Genomic DNA, 19,159 nt, shown 5'->3' with positions numbered 1-19,159 from the left:
AAACTGGGATATTTTGAACTTTGCATTAAATTCGCCAAATTATCAATTTCTGATCACTTTATTTTGTAGTTGAAATAGGTGACTTGGTGAGTTCTTGTGCTCAGTTGATAGAATAAAAGTAATGCTAGTGAAATAGCCAAGAATTTGGTTGACTGGAATAATGTAATTGGCCTAAAATGGGAGTCAAAGTCGGGAAAATCCCGATATGTAAGTATGTACTATTGCTGACAAATCAAAATTCGTGAGAACATAATTTCATCAGTTTTCCATCAAATTTCATACTTTTTGTTTTTTTATCTTTAGAAAAAGGTTCTCTACCATTTCATAAGAAGAAAAAACAAATATTTTTTTTTTTTTTCAATTCTTGGACCCTGGTGCACACTTCGAAATTTGGCCTTTGGACCCTGAAGGGGTTAAGGAACCTTCCTTGAGGGAAAAGTACGCATCCTGAAATTTTTTTCATATCCAAAAGCAAAAAATTGACCAAACGACGGTTCGTATCCTGAAAAGTTTGCATGGCGGGGCGTTCATAAGCCGAGGTTCCACTATATAATATAGAAAATAAAAAAGTTAAATACACATACGAGTTAAGTGTACAGAAAAATAGCTTAAGAATCTGGCAACATTTTAGTATAAGTATCATCTTTGTACCATGTTTCTACAAAGAATTGTAGCCATTTTACAAAAATTATTTTTTGTGTAGCAGCAAGTAATATACATTCGAGCATGCAGTGAATTCTCAGAATTTTTTCTGATTTTTTTTTTTTTTTTTTTTTTATATATAATTCTTCTGTCTAATACATTAAATTCACCATCTAATATGTTATGAAGTGGGAGGAGCTAAATGAGAGGGAGAGGCGAGCAGTAGCATTCGGTATCTGGTAAGTCGTCATGGGCATCGGATGTTAGCTGTGGCGCTAATAAAATGTTGTGTAATTATGCCAATATTAGTAATGAAAGTCAACTGTCTGTTACATTAATTTCAAATTGATATCAGAAACATGATAAATACCCTAGAACTGTAATAAAGATGCCGAAATGAATAATACAGTGGACCCTCACCTAACGAACGCATCGCATAACGTTAAATTCGCCTAACGGTACATTTTAACGCTAACATTTTGCCTCGGCTAGCGCTAAAAAACTCGCCTAACGATATTCGTTCTCGGGTACCAATTAATATCGTTAGGCGAGGGTCCACTGTATATGCCATATGTTAAAGGGGTAGATGTGGAGGCTGCTGCTCTTGGATAAGATCATAACATAGATACATTTTCTTGTCTGTACCTCTGGTCTGTGACAAAAGAAAATGGTATTTACATCAGGGGAGACACTTCTAGACCACTCTTGTCATAAGAAAAAATGCAAAAATAGCTATTATTATTATTATTATTATTATTATTATTATTATTATTATTATTATTATTATTATTATTTATAATAATTTATAATACAGTGGTATCCTGAGTTTTGAGCTGCTCCCAATTCGACCAGTTATGTAATTGTATTACTGTAAGTGCTTTTGTAAGTGTATTTTTGGGGTGTCTGAAACGGACTAATCTAATTTACATTATTCCTTATGGGAACAAATTCGTTCAGTAACGGCACTCGAACATCCTTCTGGAATGAAGAAAGTTCGAAACTCGGGTTACCACTGTAATTTATAATAATAGTAATTTATGATAAGAATAATGATAAATAATCGATCTGGAGTGCTTTAAATGTCATAAGTATTTCGTATAGGTTTGGTAGCTGACATTTAAAGCACTCCAGAGTGGTTATTATTATTTATTATTATTATTATTATTATTATTATTATTATTATTATTATTATTATTATTATTATCGGCATACCTTGTTCACAGATTTTAATAATTTCTTAATTAAGCTGCCACAATACACCGAGAATGTAAAAACAAATATGAACACATCAGCTAACCCCTTTACTGTGAACTTCTTTTGTACTTCTTCCAGTTTCCTCTTGTTTTTCCTCTTCCAAGTGCTGCTGCACTTCTAACTCTATCTTCTACTATGGGATGCACAATAAAGTACAAATTTATTGTTGAAATATGTATTCTTGGAGATAGCTTGATGCTGAAATCCATCACTAACCCCTTTACAATGAACTTCTTTTGTACTTCTTCCACTTTCCTCTTGTTTTTCCTCTTCCAAGAGAAAAACCAACAGGAAATTTATTCAAATATGTAGTCTTGGAGACTGTGAAAGCAAGTGTACTAAGTAGCTGTAGGAAGGAGATTAAGATTCTTGATGCTGAGATGCTGCACTGCCCATTCATCACCCAAGTTCTCGTACAGTATGTAATAACTCGTCAGAGAGCCCGTTGAAACTCCGAGTTGTCGGTAAATGAGTACAGTATATCGGTAAGTGAGGAGAGACTGTATACAGTAAACTACTGTATAAACATTTAAAAATTTACCTAGAATGTTATAAATAGTGCAAAGGTGACATTAAATATACTGTATGTCGAAGATGGTCGACACAAACCCACTACTGTTTTAGTATGCTCCTCATTTAGCGACAAATTTGTTTACCGACGTGGTATTAGGAATGAAACTCCGTCATTAAGTGAGGAGAGGCTGGAATGTGTGTACTGTACAGTAGGGTCCCATTTATACTGCAGGTTAGGTTCCAGGCTACTGCCAGAAAGCAGAACGCCATTTTTTCCAGACCCACAAAAATATTCTTTAAAAAAATACATTTTTTAAAGAATAACTACAGTTTAACATGCATATAGTACTTAAAATATAAACATAGTACTTAACCCTTAAACTGTCCAAATGTAGATCTGCATTTCCACTGCTAGCACTCTGAATGTAGATCTACATTTTATTTCACATGCTTTCAAATGTAAAAAAAAGTAGATCTACGTTCGAAGTGCTAGTGGTGCAAACGTTGATCTACGTTTGGACAGTTTAAGGGTTAAATGAGTAATACAATACATAAACATTTAAAATCACATTTACATACCATATTGAAGAGTCTTGCTGGCATCTGGAAGATAGGGAGGAGGAGAGAGGGAGGACTTATTGTTTGGAAAGGTTATCCCCTTCCATAAAGACTTTAAGTAACAAGTCCTTATCTGGGGTTACTTCCCTTCTTTGTCTTTCAACCCTTTGACTGTTTCGGCTGTATATATACGTCTTAGGAGCCAGTGTTTCAGACGTATATATACTCAATAATTCTAGCGGCTTCAAATCAAGCAGGAGAAAGCTGGTAATCCCAGATGTGAGAGAATGGGTCTGTGTGGTCAGTGTGCACCATATAAAAAAAATTCCTGCAGCACGCAGTTCATAATGAGAAAAAAACACCTCTGACCGTTTTTTTTTTTTTTTTTTAATTAAAATGCTGACTGTGGTCTATTTTTGTATAGTATTTATGACTGTATTCTCGTTTTCTTGGTCTCATTTGATAGAATGGAAAACATGTTATAGAAATAGAGGTGATTTTGATTGGTTTTACTATGAAAAGAACCTTGAAATGGAGCTCAAAATAGGGGAAATGTTTGATTTTTGCCGATGTTCAAAAGTAAACTAACGATGCCATTTTCCAATAAATGTCCAAGTAGCCATTCTAATATGCAGTCATGAGTGGGTTGACATTATTTATGCAATTATTACAATATTGCAGTAGTCTGCATAACAGTAAATATTCTATTTTTTGTTTGAATAAAAATTCAAAATAGGAAGCAAGAATAATATCAGAGGGGCCTGGAGACATGACTGATGAACAAAGAAAAATGTTATTTTAGAGCCAGGAATGTCTGCATTGTCATTCTGGACCCTATTTTGAAATTGTAATATTTTTTTTAATTTTCTTGAAATTGGCCAAATTGCAAATTTCTGACCATGTTATTGGGTAGTTGAAATCTGTAAATGGGCAGTTTCCTGTACTCAATCGATAGAACAAATGGATTTCTAAAGAAATAGCTATGAGTTTGGTTGACTGGAACAATGGAATTAGTCAAAAATAAGGCTCAAAGTGGGCGAAATCACCAATTCGTAAATATAGCCAAGGTCGCTAACTTCGCTAGAACGTAATTCTGTCAGTTTTCCATCAGATTTCATTCTTTTGGCGTTGTTGCAATCGGGAAAAGATTCTCTGTCATTTCATAAGATTTTTTTTTTTTTTTTTTTTTTTCCCCAGAAATTTTGCTACACCAGGAGACACCTCATGATTTGGGGTTGCGACAGTCAAGGGGTTAATGCCACTAGGACCAACTTGAGTCACTGGACCCCCGTCACACAAAATAACTCTAAAGAGTGCTCTGTTTCTGGCATGTCTAAGATTTCCCTGAAGTGAGACAAGGTTTTGTCACTGAACATGTTGCAGATATGGCTTGTTTCACCTTGGTCAGTGTGACAGTTTTCAACAAAAGTTTGCAACTCATTCCACTTTACCCACATGTCCTTAATCACTGAAGAAGGCACTTCACTCCCTCTTCTTTCTCCTCTGAAGCAAATTTCTCAGCTGTGGTCTGATGCTGTTCCAGCTGAAGGCTCTTGCAGTTCGTCAGTGGTTAGCTCTTCCCTGTGGTCCTCCACCAACTCTTCCACATCCTCGTGTCTCGCCTCCAACCCCGTGGACTTGCCCAATGCCACAATACGTTCCACAACAGGCAGAGGGTTGGCAGGGTCAGGGTCAGCCTCAAACCCTTCAAAATCACTCTGGAGGACACATTACGTTTTCTCTGATTCAGCATTAGAGAAAACTGTGAATCTGGCATCTGGCATCTGGCTCAGTCACCGCCCGTCATACACGTTTGTTTACTATTCTCGGCATGAATTATTCATTACTTCTCCCTTTGTTTATGATGGCATCTAAAGGTAGTTGTTAGAAACTATTAAACACGGTGAAGATGGTAATAATATGGCTGTGTAGCGTAATAATATGGTTGTGTACTGTACCCCAGGGGGGGCTACATACGTGTACTGTACCTACATCTGCTGCTGCCTACACTGACTTCCTACAAATAAATACTACTCACCTCTTGCCCTACAATAAGACTACAAATATTTTAAGGTAAGTAATGAATGTTCTAGGTAGTAGGTTGGTAAACAGCAACCGCCCAGGGAGGTACTACCGTCCTGCCAAGTGAGTGTAAAACGAAAGCCTGTAATTGTTTTATATGATGGTAGGATTGCTGGTGTTCTTTTTTCTGTCTCGTAAACATGCAAGATTTCAGGTACGTCTTGCTACTTCTACTTACACTTAAGTCACACTACATGTACAAGCATATATATACACACCCCTCTGGGTTTTCTGCTATTTTCTTTCTAGTTCTTGTTCATATTTCCTCTTATCTCCATGGGGAAGTGGAACAGAATTCTTCCTCTGTAAGCCATGCATGTTGTAAGGTGTGACTGAAATGCCAAGGGCAAGGGGCTAGTAACCCCTTCTCTTGTATAAATTACTAAATTTAAAAAGAGAAACTTTAGTTTTTCTTTTTGGGCCACCCTGCCTTGGTGGGATACGGCCAGTTTGTTGAAAAAACAAAAGTAATGACTGTACTGTGGCAGTAAATGACAAAGAAGGGAAGTAACCCTAGAGAGGGTTTTGATACCTGAAGTTCTTATGGAGGGAGATTCCAAGCTCCCTCTCCCCTCCTCACCTTCTTCAATACACCAACAAGAGTCTTCAATAAAGGTATGTAATGTTCATTTATCATTAAAATTTGTGCTTTATATTCATTTCTCATTGTTTTCTGTAAAACTATAGTCAATCTTTAAAAAATGTACTTTTTTGTTAATATTTTTGGGGGTCTGGAACGAATGAATTGTACAGTGGAACCTCTATTTATGAGTTTAATCCATTCCATGACCTTTCTTGCATCCCGATTTGCTTGTTTTTTTAGTCAATTTTCCTCATTTAAATTAATTGAATTGGATTAATTTGTTCCATTGGAATTTCAGGCACGACAAAATACATATTTCAGTATCAACTCTATGGCTTATTTATCTATCAAAATTCATCTAATATGACATAATAAACAATATAAATAACATAGAAACCTGACATATACTCTAGAATGAATAAAATATGTCATTATGTGACAGGTGGAGGCGGCCATAGCAGCCGCTCCTGCATTGTAGTGGTATTCACTGCCATCTAGTGACGGCCTTTCAAAACCGTCTATTATTATAATTATTATTCTTTCTTTCAATACAACAGCCGTATCCCACCAAGGCAGGGTGGCCCAAAAGGAAAAACGAAAGTGTCTCTCTCTCTCTCTCTCTCTCTCTCTCTCTCTCTCTCTCTCTCTCTCTCTCTCTCTCTCTCTCTCTGTCTCGCTCTCTCTCTCTCTCTCTCTCTCTCTCTCTCTCTCTCTCTCTCTCCTCTCTCTCTCTCTCTCCTCTCTCTCTCTCTCTCTCTCTCTCTCTCTCTCTCCTTCTCTCTCTCTCTCTCCCCTTCTCTCTCTCTCTCTCTCCCCTTCTCTCTCTCTCTCTCTCCCCTTCTCTCTCTCTCTCTCCCCTTCTCTCTCTCTCTCTCCCCTTCTCTCTCTCTCTCCCCTTCTCTCTCTCTCTCTCCCCTTCTCTCTCTCTCTCTCCCCTTCTCTCTCTCTCTCTCCCCTTCTCTCTCTCTCTCCCCTTCTTCTTCAAGTCGGCCGTCTCCCACCGAGGCAGGGTGACCCAAAAAAGAAAGAAAATCCCCAAAAAGAAAATACTTTCATCATCATTCAACACTTTCACCACACTCACACATTATCACTGCTTTTGCAGAGGTGCTCAGAATACAACAGTTTAGAAGCATATACGTATAAAGATACACAACATACCCCTCCAAACTGCCAATATCCCAAACCCCTCCTTTAAAGTGCAGGCATTGTACTTCCCATTTCCAGGACTCAAGTCCGACTATATGAAAATAACCGGTTTCCCTGAATCCCTTCACTAAATATTCTCTTTTTATATTTAGTAATATATACAGGAGAAGGGGTTACTAGCCCCTTGCTGCCGGCATTTTAGTCACCTCTTACAATACGTGTGGCTTACTGAGGAAGAATTCTGTTCCACTTCCCCATGGAGATAAAAGGAAATCAACAGGAACAAGAGCTAGAAAGAAAATAGAAGAAAACCCAGAGGGGGGTGTGTATATATGCTTGTACATGTATGTGTAGTGTGACCTAAGTGTAAGAAGAAGTAGCAAGACGTACCTGAAATCTTGCATGTTTATGAGACAGAAAAAAGATACCAGCAATCCTACCATCATGTAAAATAATTACAGGCTTTCGTTTTACACTCACTTGGCAGGACGGTAGTACCTCCCTGGGCGGTTGCTGTTTACCAACCTACTACCTACATAATTATTATAGTACATTATTATTATACACATATTATTATGTGTTATGTTATCAGTGGTTCCCCGGTTTTCGTAATTAACCCTTTGACTGTTTCAGTCGTATATATATGCCTTATGAGCCACCGTGTTTGAAGTATATATACTCATAAATTCTAGCGGCTTCAAATCAAGCAAGAGAAAGCTGGTAGGCCCAGATGTGAGAGAATGGGTCTGTGTTGTCAGTGTGCACCATATAAAAAAAATCCTGGAGCACGCAGTGCATAATAAGAAAAAAAAAACTCGTACTGTTTTTTTTTTAATTAAAATGCTGACTTTGTGGTCTATTTTCGTATAGTATTTATGGCTGTATTCTCGTTTTCTTGGTTTCATTTGATAGAATGGAGCACGCAGTGCATAATAAGAAAAAAAAACTCGTACTGTTTCTTTTTTAATTAAAATGCTGACTTTGTGGTCTATTTTCGTATAGTATTTATGGCTGTATTCTTGTTTTCTTGGTTTCATTTGATAGAATGGAAAACATATTATAGAAGTAGAAGTGATTTTGATTGGTTTTACTATGAAAAAACCTTGAAATGGCGCTGAAATTAGGGGAAATATTTGATTTTTGCCGATGTTCAAAAGTAAACAAACGATGCCATTTTCCAATAAATGTCCAAAGTAGCCATTCTAATATGCAGTCATAAGTGGGTTGACATTATTTATACAATTATTACAATATTGCAGTAGTCTGCATAACAGTAAATATTCTATTTTTTGTTTGAATAAAAATTCAAAATAGAAAGCAAGAGTAATATCAGAGGGGCCTGCAGACATTACTGATGAACAAAGAAAATGTTATTTTAGAACCATGAATATCTGCATTGTTCATTCTGGACCCTATTTTGAAATTGTCATATTTTTTAATTTTCTTGAAATTGGCCAAATTGCAAAATTCTGACAACGTTATTGGGTAGTTGAAATTGGTAAATGGGGAGTTTCTTGTACTCACTCGATAGAAAAAATGGAGTTCTAAAGAAATAGCTATGAGTTTGGTCAAATTTCATTCTTTTGGTGTCATTACAATCAGGAAAAGATTCTCTGTAATTTTATAAGCATTTTTTTTTTTTTTTTTTTTTTTTTTTTTTTTTTTTTTTTTTTTTTTTTTTTTTTTTTTTTCTTGCGCGACACCAGGAGACACCTCAGGATTTGGGGTTGCGACAGTCAAGGGGTTAATCTGTTCCAGAGAGAGTGACTAAACCCGAATCTGACGAATTCCGAATTAATTTTCCCCATAAGAAATAATGGAAAACCAATTACTCTGTTCCCGACACCCAAAAGTATTAAAAAAAAAAAAATTTTTTTACATGAAACACACATTTCCCTACACAGAAAGCAATGAGACATGCAGAATAAAACATTACTAAAATGACACCTTTATGGAAGACTTACTTATGAGTGATGTGACAGGAGGAGGGAAGAGGATGGAAGTGTACTATTGTTTGGAAGGGGAATCCCCCTTCCATAAAGACTTCAGGTACCAAGTCCTTTTGTGGGGTTACTTCCCTTCTTTGTTTTTTAATGCCACTAGGACCAGCTTAAGAGTTTCTGGACCCCTGTCGCTCAAAAAAGTGTTCCAGAGAGGTCTGTTTCTGGCATTTATTTAAAACTTCCCTAAAATGGGACACAACACTCATTGTACATGTTGCCAACACGGCCTGTAACAGCTTTGCAAAGGTGATGTTCATCTATAAATGGTTTGCACTCTTGTCCACATTGTACAAATGTCCTTAATCTTCAAAAAAGGCACCTTCCTCCATTTCTCTTCCTCCTCCTCTGAAGCAATTTCCTGAGCTGTGGTCTGTTGCTGCTGCAGATGAAGGTTTTGCAGCTCTGTAGTGGTTCTTCATCGTGGTCCTCCACCAACTCTTCCGCATCCTCCAAACTCACACCCAACCCCATGGAATTCCCCAATACCACAGTAGATTCCACAACTGGCATAGGCTCCTCAGAGTCAGCCCCAAACCCTTCAAAATCCCTCTCTTGTACACATTGTGGCCACAGTTTTTTCCAAGCAGAGTTCAGAGTCCTGCAAGTCACTCCCTCCCAAGCCTTACCTATAAGGTTTATGTAACTGAGGATACTGAAGTGATCTTTCCAGAACTCTCTTATGGTCAATTCAGTGTCGGAGGTCACTTCAAAGCACTTTTGAAACACTGCTTTGGTGTACAGTTTTATGAAATTTGAAATGACCTGCTGGTCCATGGGCTGGAAAAGAGGAGTGGTATTAGGGAGCAAGAACTTCACTTTGATGAAACGAAACTCCTCCACCATTTGCTCTTCCAAGTCTGGAGGATAAGCAGGAGCATTGTCCATTACCAGGAGGCACTTGAGTTCCAAACTTGAGGGCCAAACACGTCATGGAACCAATCTAGGAAAATGTCCCTCGTGATCCCATGCCTTACTGTTTGCCTTCCACATCACACACAATTTACTCTTGATGACACTGTTTTTCTTGAACACTGGGATTTTCAGAGTGATACACCAGTAAAGGCTTCACTTTGAAATCCCTACTAGCATTACTATAAAATGTGAGAGCTAGCCTGTCTTTCCTAGGCTTGTGTCCTGGCAGTGCCTTTTCCTCCTGATTAATGTAGGTCCTCTTTGGCATTTTCTTCCAAAAGAGGCCTTTTTCATCACAGTTGAACACTTGTTGGGGTTTGAATTTTTCAGCCTCTACGTACCCCTTCAATTTCTGAACATATTTTTCAGCCGCTTTATTGTCAGAACTGGCAACTTCATCATGCCTTGTCACACTGTGTATGCCACTACAATTCTTAAATCTCTCAAACCAGCCTTTGCTGGCCTTAAATTCACCAATATCAGCACTAGTTCCAGGCATTGAGATCATCATGCAGCTGCCTTGCCTTTTCACATATTATTGACTGCATAACACCATCTCCTGATAATTGTTTCTCATTGATCCACACCAACAAAAAAGTCTCCACATCTTCCAGTATTTGCAATCTGTATTGTAAGCATATTTGCACCTTTCACAACAACAGCTTCCTTGATTTCCTTTTTCTCTTCCACGATGGAAGCGATGGTTGTATGGGGTTTGTTATAGAACCTGGCCAGCTTGGCGACACGCACTCCACTTTCATATTTTGCAATGATCCCTTTCTTGAATTCTATAGTGTTTCTCACCCTCTTTACCAAAGGGCTGGCACTAGAAGCTTTCTTTGGGCCCATGGTGGCTTGTTTAGCAGTTACAAGCACTAAAAAGAATGGAATAATACAAAATGTATTGTATGAAGGCATGGGATCGTACTCGCTGGCTGGTAAACAGTGGCACACTGGCTGTACATGGAGTGTCCGGGCCACTCGGACACGTTCTGGACGAATGACTGATTCTGAGTTCAGTGACTATCACTGAGCCAACATTTTGACGAAAAAGCGTTTCTTATTCCGAATATTACTTATTCAGATGATGACTTAATCCGGGGGTCCACTGTAATATAATAATAATAATAATATATTAATTCTCCATGGGAAAGTGAAACAGAATTCTTCCTTTGTAAGCCATGCCTGTCGTAAAAGGTGACTAACATGACAGGAGCAAATGGTTAGTAACCCTTTCTCCTGTGTGCATTACTAAAGTTAAAAAGAGAAACTTATGCTTTTCTTTTTAGATCACCCAGCCTTGATGGGATATGGCCAGTTTGATGAAAAAAAATATGTATTCAGTAGGGCCCCACTTATATGGCAGGTTAGGTTCCAGGCTACCGCCGTAAAGTGGAACACACCTTTTTTCCACTTACAAATGCATACAAATATTAGTTAACAAGTTTACACTAACATACATTTAGATAGTAAGTTTATTCAGATATACACAAATGCAATTACATAGATTATCATACATAGCAGCATATGTGTAAAGTACCTAGGATAATCCAAAAAAGTCAGACTGTGACTGATTTCCATTGGGGTTAGCGGTAGAACTAGGCATTAAAAAACAATAAAAAAGTAAAATACAATAAGTACACTCATTACTTACCTTAAAATATTTGTAGTCTTAATCTAGGGTGAGACAAGTAGTACTTATTGTAAGAAATCAAGTGTGGTATGTATGGTAGTCAGCCTGGCTACCATGCAAGGCCACCCCATCCACACATAATACTCTATAACATTTAAGCATCCCAGAGCAATAAAATGCATGTACAGTTCACTCATTACTTACTTTAAAATATTTGTAGTTGTAATTTAGGGTCAGAGGTGAGTAAGTGAGATGAAACAAATAAATGAGAGAGAGAGAGAGAGAGAAAGAGTATGAGTACTTGAGAGAGGACACTCGTGGAGTTATGTAAACAAACCAGGCGAAAGTGAGTTATGTAAACAAACAAAGTGTACACGTCTGGTTTGTGTACAAGTTAGTGTCTACAAGTTGTCTCTACGTTGATACGGTAGAATAAATAAAGAGGAACACTCCCATTCTCATGTAACACCATTTTTTAGAAGAAATGACGCTCTGAGTGAAGGCATACGAAAGGAATAATTTTCTACAGTTACTCCCAGTAAAGCGTTTTCTCTTATGTTGGACTAGAGAAAACGTATTCTTGCCATTACTAAGTTGTCTGGCTCCCACATCTCATATTTATGTTTATTTATTCTACTGTGGCGTGTATTTATCGTCTTTATATGTTATGTATCGTGTTTATTATATAATTTTGAAAAAATATCGTACATTGATTAATGAAAATGTGTATATTAACGTAATATACGACATTTAATGAGACTCAATGATTATTATTGAGTATTATCATCATTACTAATATGACATCACGAGACATAAGATACTCTTACTGATTTTAATGTGTACCTGCATGCCAGCACAGTGTGTAAGTTTATTTAGGTACAGGTCTACATAAGTATAATTATCAGAGTATATATAAAATATGAAATAACTTTTAAAAACGTTTGAAATTTTGGAGTTTCCAGACACAGTGGAGAGACATGGTGATTATGGAGCTCATGGAAAATATAAACAAAACGGGTGGGGCACGGTGACCGTATTAGAAAGTCAGGTGGGGGGAGCCGTATAGAGAGTTTAGATCATAATTTGAAATGACCGTATAAGTGGAATGCTGTAAAGCGAAACGCCGTAAAGCGGGGCCCTACTGTATTTTAATTACAGTGGACCCCCGGTTAACGAACTTTTTTCATTCCAGTAGTATGTTCAGGTGCCAGTACTGACCGAATTTTTTCCCATAAGGAATATTGTGAAGTAGATTAGTCCATTTCAGACCCCCAAACATACATGTACAAAAGCACTTACATAAATACACTTACATAATTAGTCGCATTTGGAGGGGATCGTTAAGCGGGGGTCCACTGTATTATTATAGATGGTACATGTTCCATTTACAGTCAAGAGAAATGGAAACACACCGGTTAGCCAGACTTGAGTCCTGAATATGGGAAGTACAATGCCTGCACTTTAAAGGAAGATTTTGGGATAATGGCAGTTTGGAGGGACATCTAAACTGTCGTATATGAGTGACTCTACAAAGACAATGATTATGTATGAGTGATGGTGAAAGTGTTGAATGACTATGAAAGTTTTTTCTTTCTTTTTTGGGTTTTTCTTTCTTTTTTGGGTCACCCTGCCTCAGTGGGAGACAGCTAACGTGTTGAAAAGAAAGAAAATAATAATATAATTTTTTTTTTAATGTTTGCTGTCTCCCACCGAGGCAGGGTGACCCCAAATAAGAAAGAAAGAAAGAAACACTTTCACCATCATTCACGCATAATCACTGTTTTTGGAGAGAGACTTGAATATGAGAGTTCAGATGTCACTCCAAACAGCAAATGTCCCAAACCCTTCCTTTAAAGTGCAGGCATTGTACTTCCCACCTCCAGGACTCAAGTCCACCTAACTGGTTTCCCTAAATCCCTTCACAAAATATTATCCTGCTTACCCTCCAACAGCTCATCAGGTCGCAAAAACCATTCATCTCCATTCATTCCAATCTAACACATTTACACATGCCTGATGTACATTGAAGCTTCTTGCACAAAAAACCTCTTTTACACACTCCCTCCATCCTTTCCTAGGATGACCACTACCCCTCCTCTCCTCTACTACAGATTTATGCACCCTCAGTCATCCTATTTTGCTTCATCATTTCTAGGTGACAAAACCACATCAACAACCCCTCTTTGTCCCTCTGAATAATGCTTTTAGCAACTCCACACCTCATAATTTTCACACTACGAATTCTTTGCATAATATTTTTCCACACATTGCCCTTAGACATGACATCTCCACTGCCCCCAGCCTCCTCTTTGCTGCAGCATTTACAACCCATGGTTCATACCCATATAAGAGTGTTGGTATCACTGTATGTACTCTCATACATTACCTTATTTGTCTCCATCATTAATGTTCTTTGTCTCCTCAGATACCTCAGTGCACCACCCACCCTTTTTCCTTCATCAATTCTGCAGTTTACCTTGTCCTTCATAAATCCATCTGCTGACAAGTCTACTCCCAAATATCTGAACACATTCACTTCTTACGTATTCCCTCCCTCCGAAGTGATATCCAATTTTTCTTTACCTAAATCGATTGATGCCCTCATCACCTTACTCTTATCTACGTTATACAGTGGACCTTTGACCAATGATGGCATCGTCTAATGATAAAATCGCCTGACGATGCGTTTGAGCGTAAAAATTTTGGCCCAACCCATGATGAAAAACTCGACTAACAACATTCGTCCTGAATGCGTACACGTGTCCGTCTGGCCTGAGCGCACCTCAGCTGCCCTACCTTCAGTTAGTGTGCCATTGTTTACAAGCCAGTGCGGTCGGTTCCACGCATACATTCGGTACGTTTTGTGTTATTCCAGTGTTTTTAGTGCTTGTAACTGCTAAATAAGCCACCATGGGCCCACAGAAAGCTTCTAGTGCCAACCCTGTGGTAAAAAGGGTGAGAATTGCAATAATTACCAAGTATGAAAGTGGAGTATGTGCCTCCGAGCTAACCAGGTTGTATACCAAACCCCAATCAACCATCGCTACTATCTTGACCAACAGAAAGGCAATCAAGGAAGCTGTTGTTGCGAAAGGTGCAAGTATGTTTTCAAAACAGAGATTGCAAATACTCGAAGATGTTGAGAGACTGTTGTTGTTGTTGTGGATAAATGAAAAACAAATATCAGGAGATAGTATCTCTCAATCAGTCATGTGTGAAAAGGCAAGGCAGTTGCATGACGATTTAATTAAAAAAATACCTGCAACTAGTGGTGATGCTTTTGTATTTAAGGCCAGCAAAGGTTGGTTTGAGAGATATAAGAATCGTAGCAGCATACACAGTGTGGTAAGGCATGGAGAGGCTGCCAGTTCGGACACAGAAGCGGCTGAAAAATATGTGCAGGAATTCAAGGAGTACATACACTGAAAAATTAAAACCCCCAACAAGGGCTTAATTGTGACAAAACAGGCCTGTTTTGGAAGAAAATGCCAAACAGGACCTACATTACACAGGAGGAAAAAGCACTGTCAGGACACAAACCTATGAAAGACAGGGTAACTCTAATGTTTTGTAGTAACGCTATTGGGGATTGCAAAGTGAAGCCTTTACCCGTGTATCACTCTGAAACTCCCAGTGTTTTCAAGAAAAACAATGTCATCAAGGCTAATTTGTGTGTGATGTGGAGGGCAAACAGTAAGGCATGGGTCACTAGTGCCATTTTCTATGATTGGTTTTATCATGTGTTTAGCCCCACTGTGAAAAATTATCTCCTGGAAAACGAATTGGACCTCAAGTGCCTCCTGGTATTAGACAATGCTCCTGCTCATCCTTCAGACTTGCCAGAGTAAATTGCGGGGGACTTGAGTTTTTTCAAAGTCAAATTCTTGCCTCCTAATACCACTCCTCTCCTCCAGCCCATGGACCAGCAGGTCATTTCAAATTTCAAAAAACTGTACACCAAAGCAATGTTTCAAAAGTGCTTTGAGGTGACCTCAGACACTCAGTTGACCCTAAGAGACTTTTGGAGAGATCACTTTAGTATCCTCAATTGCTTAAATCTTATAGGTAAGGCTTGGAAGGGAGTGACTAACAGGACTTTGAACTCTGCTTGGAGGAAATTGTGGCCACAATGTGTACAAGAGAGGGATTTTGAAGGGTTTAGGGATAACCCTCAGGAGCCTATGCCAGTTGTGGAATCTATTGTGGCATTGGGGAAGTACTTGGGATTGGAGGTTAGTGGGGAGGATGTGGAGGAGTTGGTGGAGGACCACGATGAAGAACTAACCACTGATGAGCTGCAAGAGCATCTGCCACAGCAAGAGACCACAACTGAGAAAATGCTTCAGAGGAGGGGAGAGAGAGGTGGAGTAAATTGCCTTCTTCAACAATTAAGGAAATTTGTGCAAAGTGGGTTGACATGCAAACCTTTATGGATGAAAATCACCCTGACACAGCTATTGCAAGCCATGCTGGTGACTTTTACAATAACAATGTTGTGGCCCATTTTAGGAAAATCTTAAGGGAACGCGAGGTACAGAGCTCTATGGACAGATTTTTGTTGCGACAGAGGTCCAGTGACTCTCAAGTTGTTTCCAGTGGCATTAAAAAACGAAGGGAAGTAACCCCAGAAAAGGAATTGGTACCTGAAGTTCTTATGGAAGGGGATTCCAATTCCAAACAATAATACACTTCCATCTCCTCTCCTCCCATCTCATCACTACATCTTCAATAAAGGTAAGTGTTATTTATTCTTCATTTAGTACAGTATTTATTGTGCATGTATCCTTCTTTTTGTGTGTAGGAAAATGTATATTTCATGTGAAAAAAAAAAATTTCTTTTCATACTTTTGGCTGTCTGGAACGGATTGATTGTATTTCCGTTATTTCTTATGGGGAAAATTTATTTGGCTAATGATGAATTCAGCTAAGGACAAGCTCTCTGGAACAGATTAATATCGTTGGTCGAGGATCCACTGTATATGTTTGCTAAACCCACAAAGGTCAATACGCAGTACAGTATTGTAAATGTATTTTCTCTTCCTTATGATTTATTTAATATTTTCTTTTCTCTAGCTTACTTTCTTGTAAGAATACAGTATACAGTGGAATCTCTGGTCATGACCATAATTCGTTCCAAAACTCTGGTCGCGACCCAATTTGGTCATGACCCAAACCTAATTTTCCCATTGGATTGTATGTAAATACAATTAATCAGTTCCAGACCCCTATGAACTGTATGTAAATGTTGTTTTTCTTTTTTTTTTTTTTTAAGATTTTTAAGCACAAAAATAGTTAATTATACCATAGAATGCAAAGTGTAATAGTAAAATAAATGTAAATACCTTGAATAACACTGAACAACAGAGAAAAGTAACATTGCATGAGTTTATTCTAGACCCTTCGGCCTTCACGAATTTAGCAAAATCTTTTGCAGCAGCAGCGTCAGAGCTAGCAGCCTCTCCATGCTTTACCACACTATGAATGCGAATTCTCTTATGAAACTTTTCAAACCATCCTCTACTGGCTTTAAATTCATCACTTTCTGCACTCGTAGAAGGGTAATTCTGCCGCAAATCACTGTGTATCTTCCTGGCTTTCTCGCATATGATCGCCTTGCTTATGCTATCACCTGTAAGTTGCTTCTCATTCAGCCACACTAGCAACAGTTTCTCCACCTCTTCCAGCACATGAGGCCTCTGGTTGGTTAACATCGTAACTCCTTTAGCAACATTAGCTGCTTTAATAGCCCCGGTCTGCTTCAGAATAGTTGAGATCGTAGACTTTGGCTTCTTGAACTCCGCAGCAAGGTTGGTAACATGCTCATACTTTTTAGTAATTTCCTTCTTCACTTGTATTTCAAATTTCTTCAAACTCTTCTTTTTACCCACATTACCACTCTTCACTTGCTAAGAGGTCATGGTTAATTGCAAAATGAATTAAAAAACACACGAAATACAACACGAGGACTTCACAGCGAATGAACACACGTCTGACCGAGACCAACTACAAGGCGATGCGTACACAAACAACAGGAAGTGGGGGAAATTGGTGCGTGCGAAAAAATGGCGCGGAATGTGAAAATTGGCATGGCTGTGTTTGTTCAGCACTTGATTACATGTTCATGACCAGATGCAAAAATTTGGTGAATTTTTTGGTCGTGAACTGATTTATTTGTGTTTGGAAGTGTTCGTGACCAGAGGTTCCACTGTATAATACATATAACACACAATTATTTTTTTTTAACACTTGTGCCATTACCCACCGAGGCAGGGTGACCCGAAAAGAAAGAAAAAAACTTTGATAATCATTCAACACTTTCACCATCACTCATTCATAATAACTGTTTTTGCAGAGGCACTCAGATATGACAGCTTAGATGTCCCTCCAAACTGCCAATATCCCAAACCCCTACTTTAAAATGCAGGCATTGTACTTCCCATTTCCAGGACTCTAGTCTGGCTAACCAGTTTCCCTGAATCCCTTCACAAAATATTACCCTGCTTACACCGAACAGCTTGTCAGGTCCCAGACACGATTAGTCTCCATTCATTCCTATCTAACACACTCGCGCATGCTTGCTAGAAGTCCAAGCCCCTCACCCACAAAACTTCCGTTACCCCCTCTCTCCAACCTTTTTGAGAATGACCCCTACCTCTCCTTCCTTCCCCTACAGATTTATATGCTCTCCAAGTCGTCAGTTGTTTATGGTACATAAACAATTGATGACTGGTCAACAGTAGGCTATTAGTTTTTGAGGAGTCAAAAGTTATATACACAGATTTTTGACCGCAAGGGGTCAGCACCTCTAACCCTCCACATTGTTCAAGGGTCATCTATACTTTTCTTTACTTTTGTTTGGTGCTTGGAAGTGTTCTGTCCTGGATGAAGTTAACTGTAATTCAGATTTTTATATCTTTCATCATGTCTCTAATATCTTAGTCATTTTATACACAAATTACTTAAAATACCAAAATGTATTATCATGTTTTAAACTGGATAAACACAATTGATGTCATACCTTATTTCCCTTTTATAGGATGTTCTTCTTGATATGGATGAAGAAGATCTTGAGGAGGAGGAGCAAAGATTAGGGTCAGCACTTTCATCTCTGATGGATGCTCTAGATGAGGCTGAAGACAAGTTGTCTACAGTAAGTCAAGTCCCAGCAGTGAAACTTATTGAAATGCACAGAGCAGAAGCAGTTTACTAAGAGAGAATGAATTATTTCTATTGTGGTACAGCTGTGGATACTTTGCTTGTAGAGGGTGGGGCAAGGAGGGAACAAAAAAAAAAAAAAAGATGTCAGGGGATTCCCGACATTGTCAGCACTTTTAATTTCGGGAGTCCTGACAATGAAGGGTTAATGATGAGCACTAGAGATGGTAAAGGCTATTAGGGATAGTAGGCTGAGTACAGTAGACCGTTATATTACATGGTAGTTACGTTCCTGAAAATGCTGTGTTAGATAAATCCACGTTAGATCAACTGAAGAACTTGTGGAAAAAATAGGGTTACATTTCTGGGAGCCCCAAAAAAGCCAAATAACTTTGTTTTAGACCTCCAGATCTTAAAAAAAAACAAAAGTGAATATGAATTGTTGTTCATTGTCATGATGTAGTATGTTGTTTTTGCTGCTTAAGACTACAGATGCAACAGAAATAACATCTCATACCTTAAATTGTGGGTGCTGGTGTTTCTGGATGATTGTGAAGAGAATGGAGAGTTATGTTGTGGCTCTACTGGGTTGAGGTGGATGGTAGAGGTTCTGGCACTGAAGTCGATGGTGTGCATAAATTCTGTAATGAATTTTTAGGCTATTTTACCCTGACG

The 19,159-nt window shown here is 38.4% G+C and overlaps 1 protein-coding gene across 3 annotated transcripts in view; it reads left to right on the top strand.

The window, feature by feature from the left end:
- LOC128689058 (protein OS-9) overlaps positions 1–19,159 on the top strand; it is a 162,888-nt gene that overhangs the window by 61,834 nt on the left and 81,895 nt on the right. For all 3 annotated transcript variants that reach the window (XM_070087110.1, XM_070087108.1, XM_070087109.1), the window contains one exon: positions 18,366–18,479. In XM_070087110.1, coding sequence (XP_069943211.1) covers positions 18,366–18,479 — 114 coding nt within the window. The remainder of the gene's footprint in view (positions 1–18,365; positions 18,480–19,159) is intronic.

The sequence above is a fragment of the Cherax quadricarinatus genome, chromosome 21 (genome assembly GCF_038502225.1).
Source record: "Cherax quadricarinatus isolate ZL_2023a chromosome 21, ASM3850222v1, whole genome shotgun sequence".
NCBI lineage: Eukaryota > Metazoa > Arthropoda > Malacostraca > Decapoda > Parastacidae > Cherax > Cherax quadricarinatus.
Note: the sequence above shows the minus strand (reverse complement) of the source record. Positions and strands in the feature narration are given on the sequence as shown.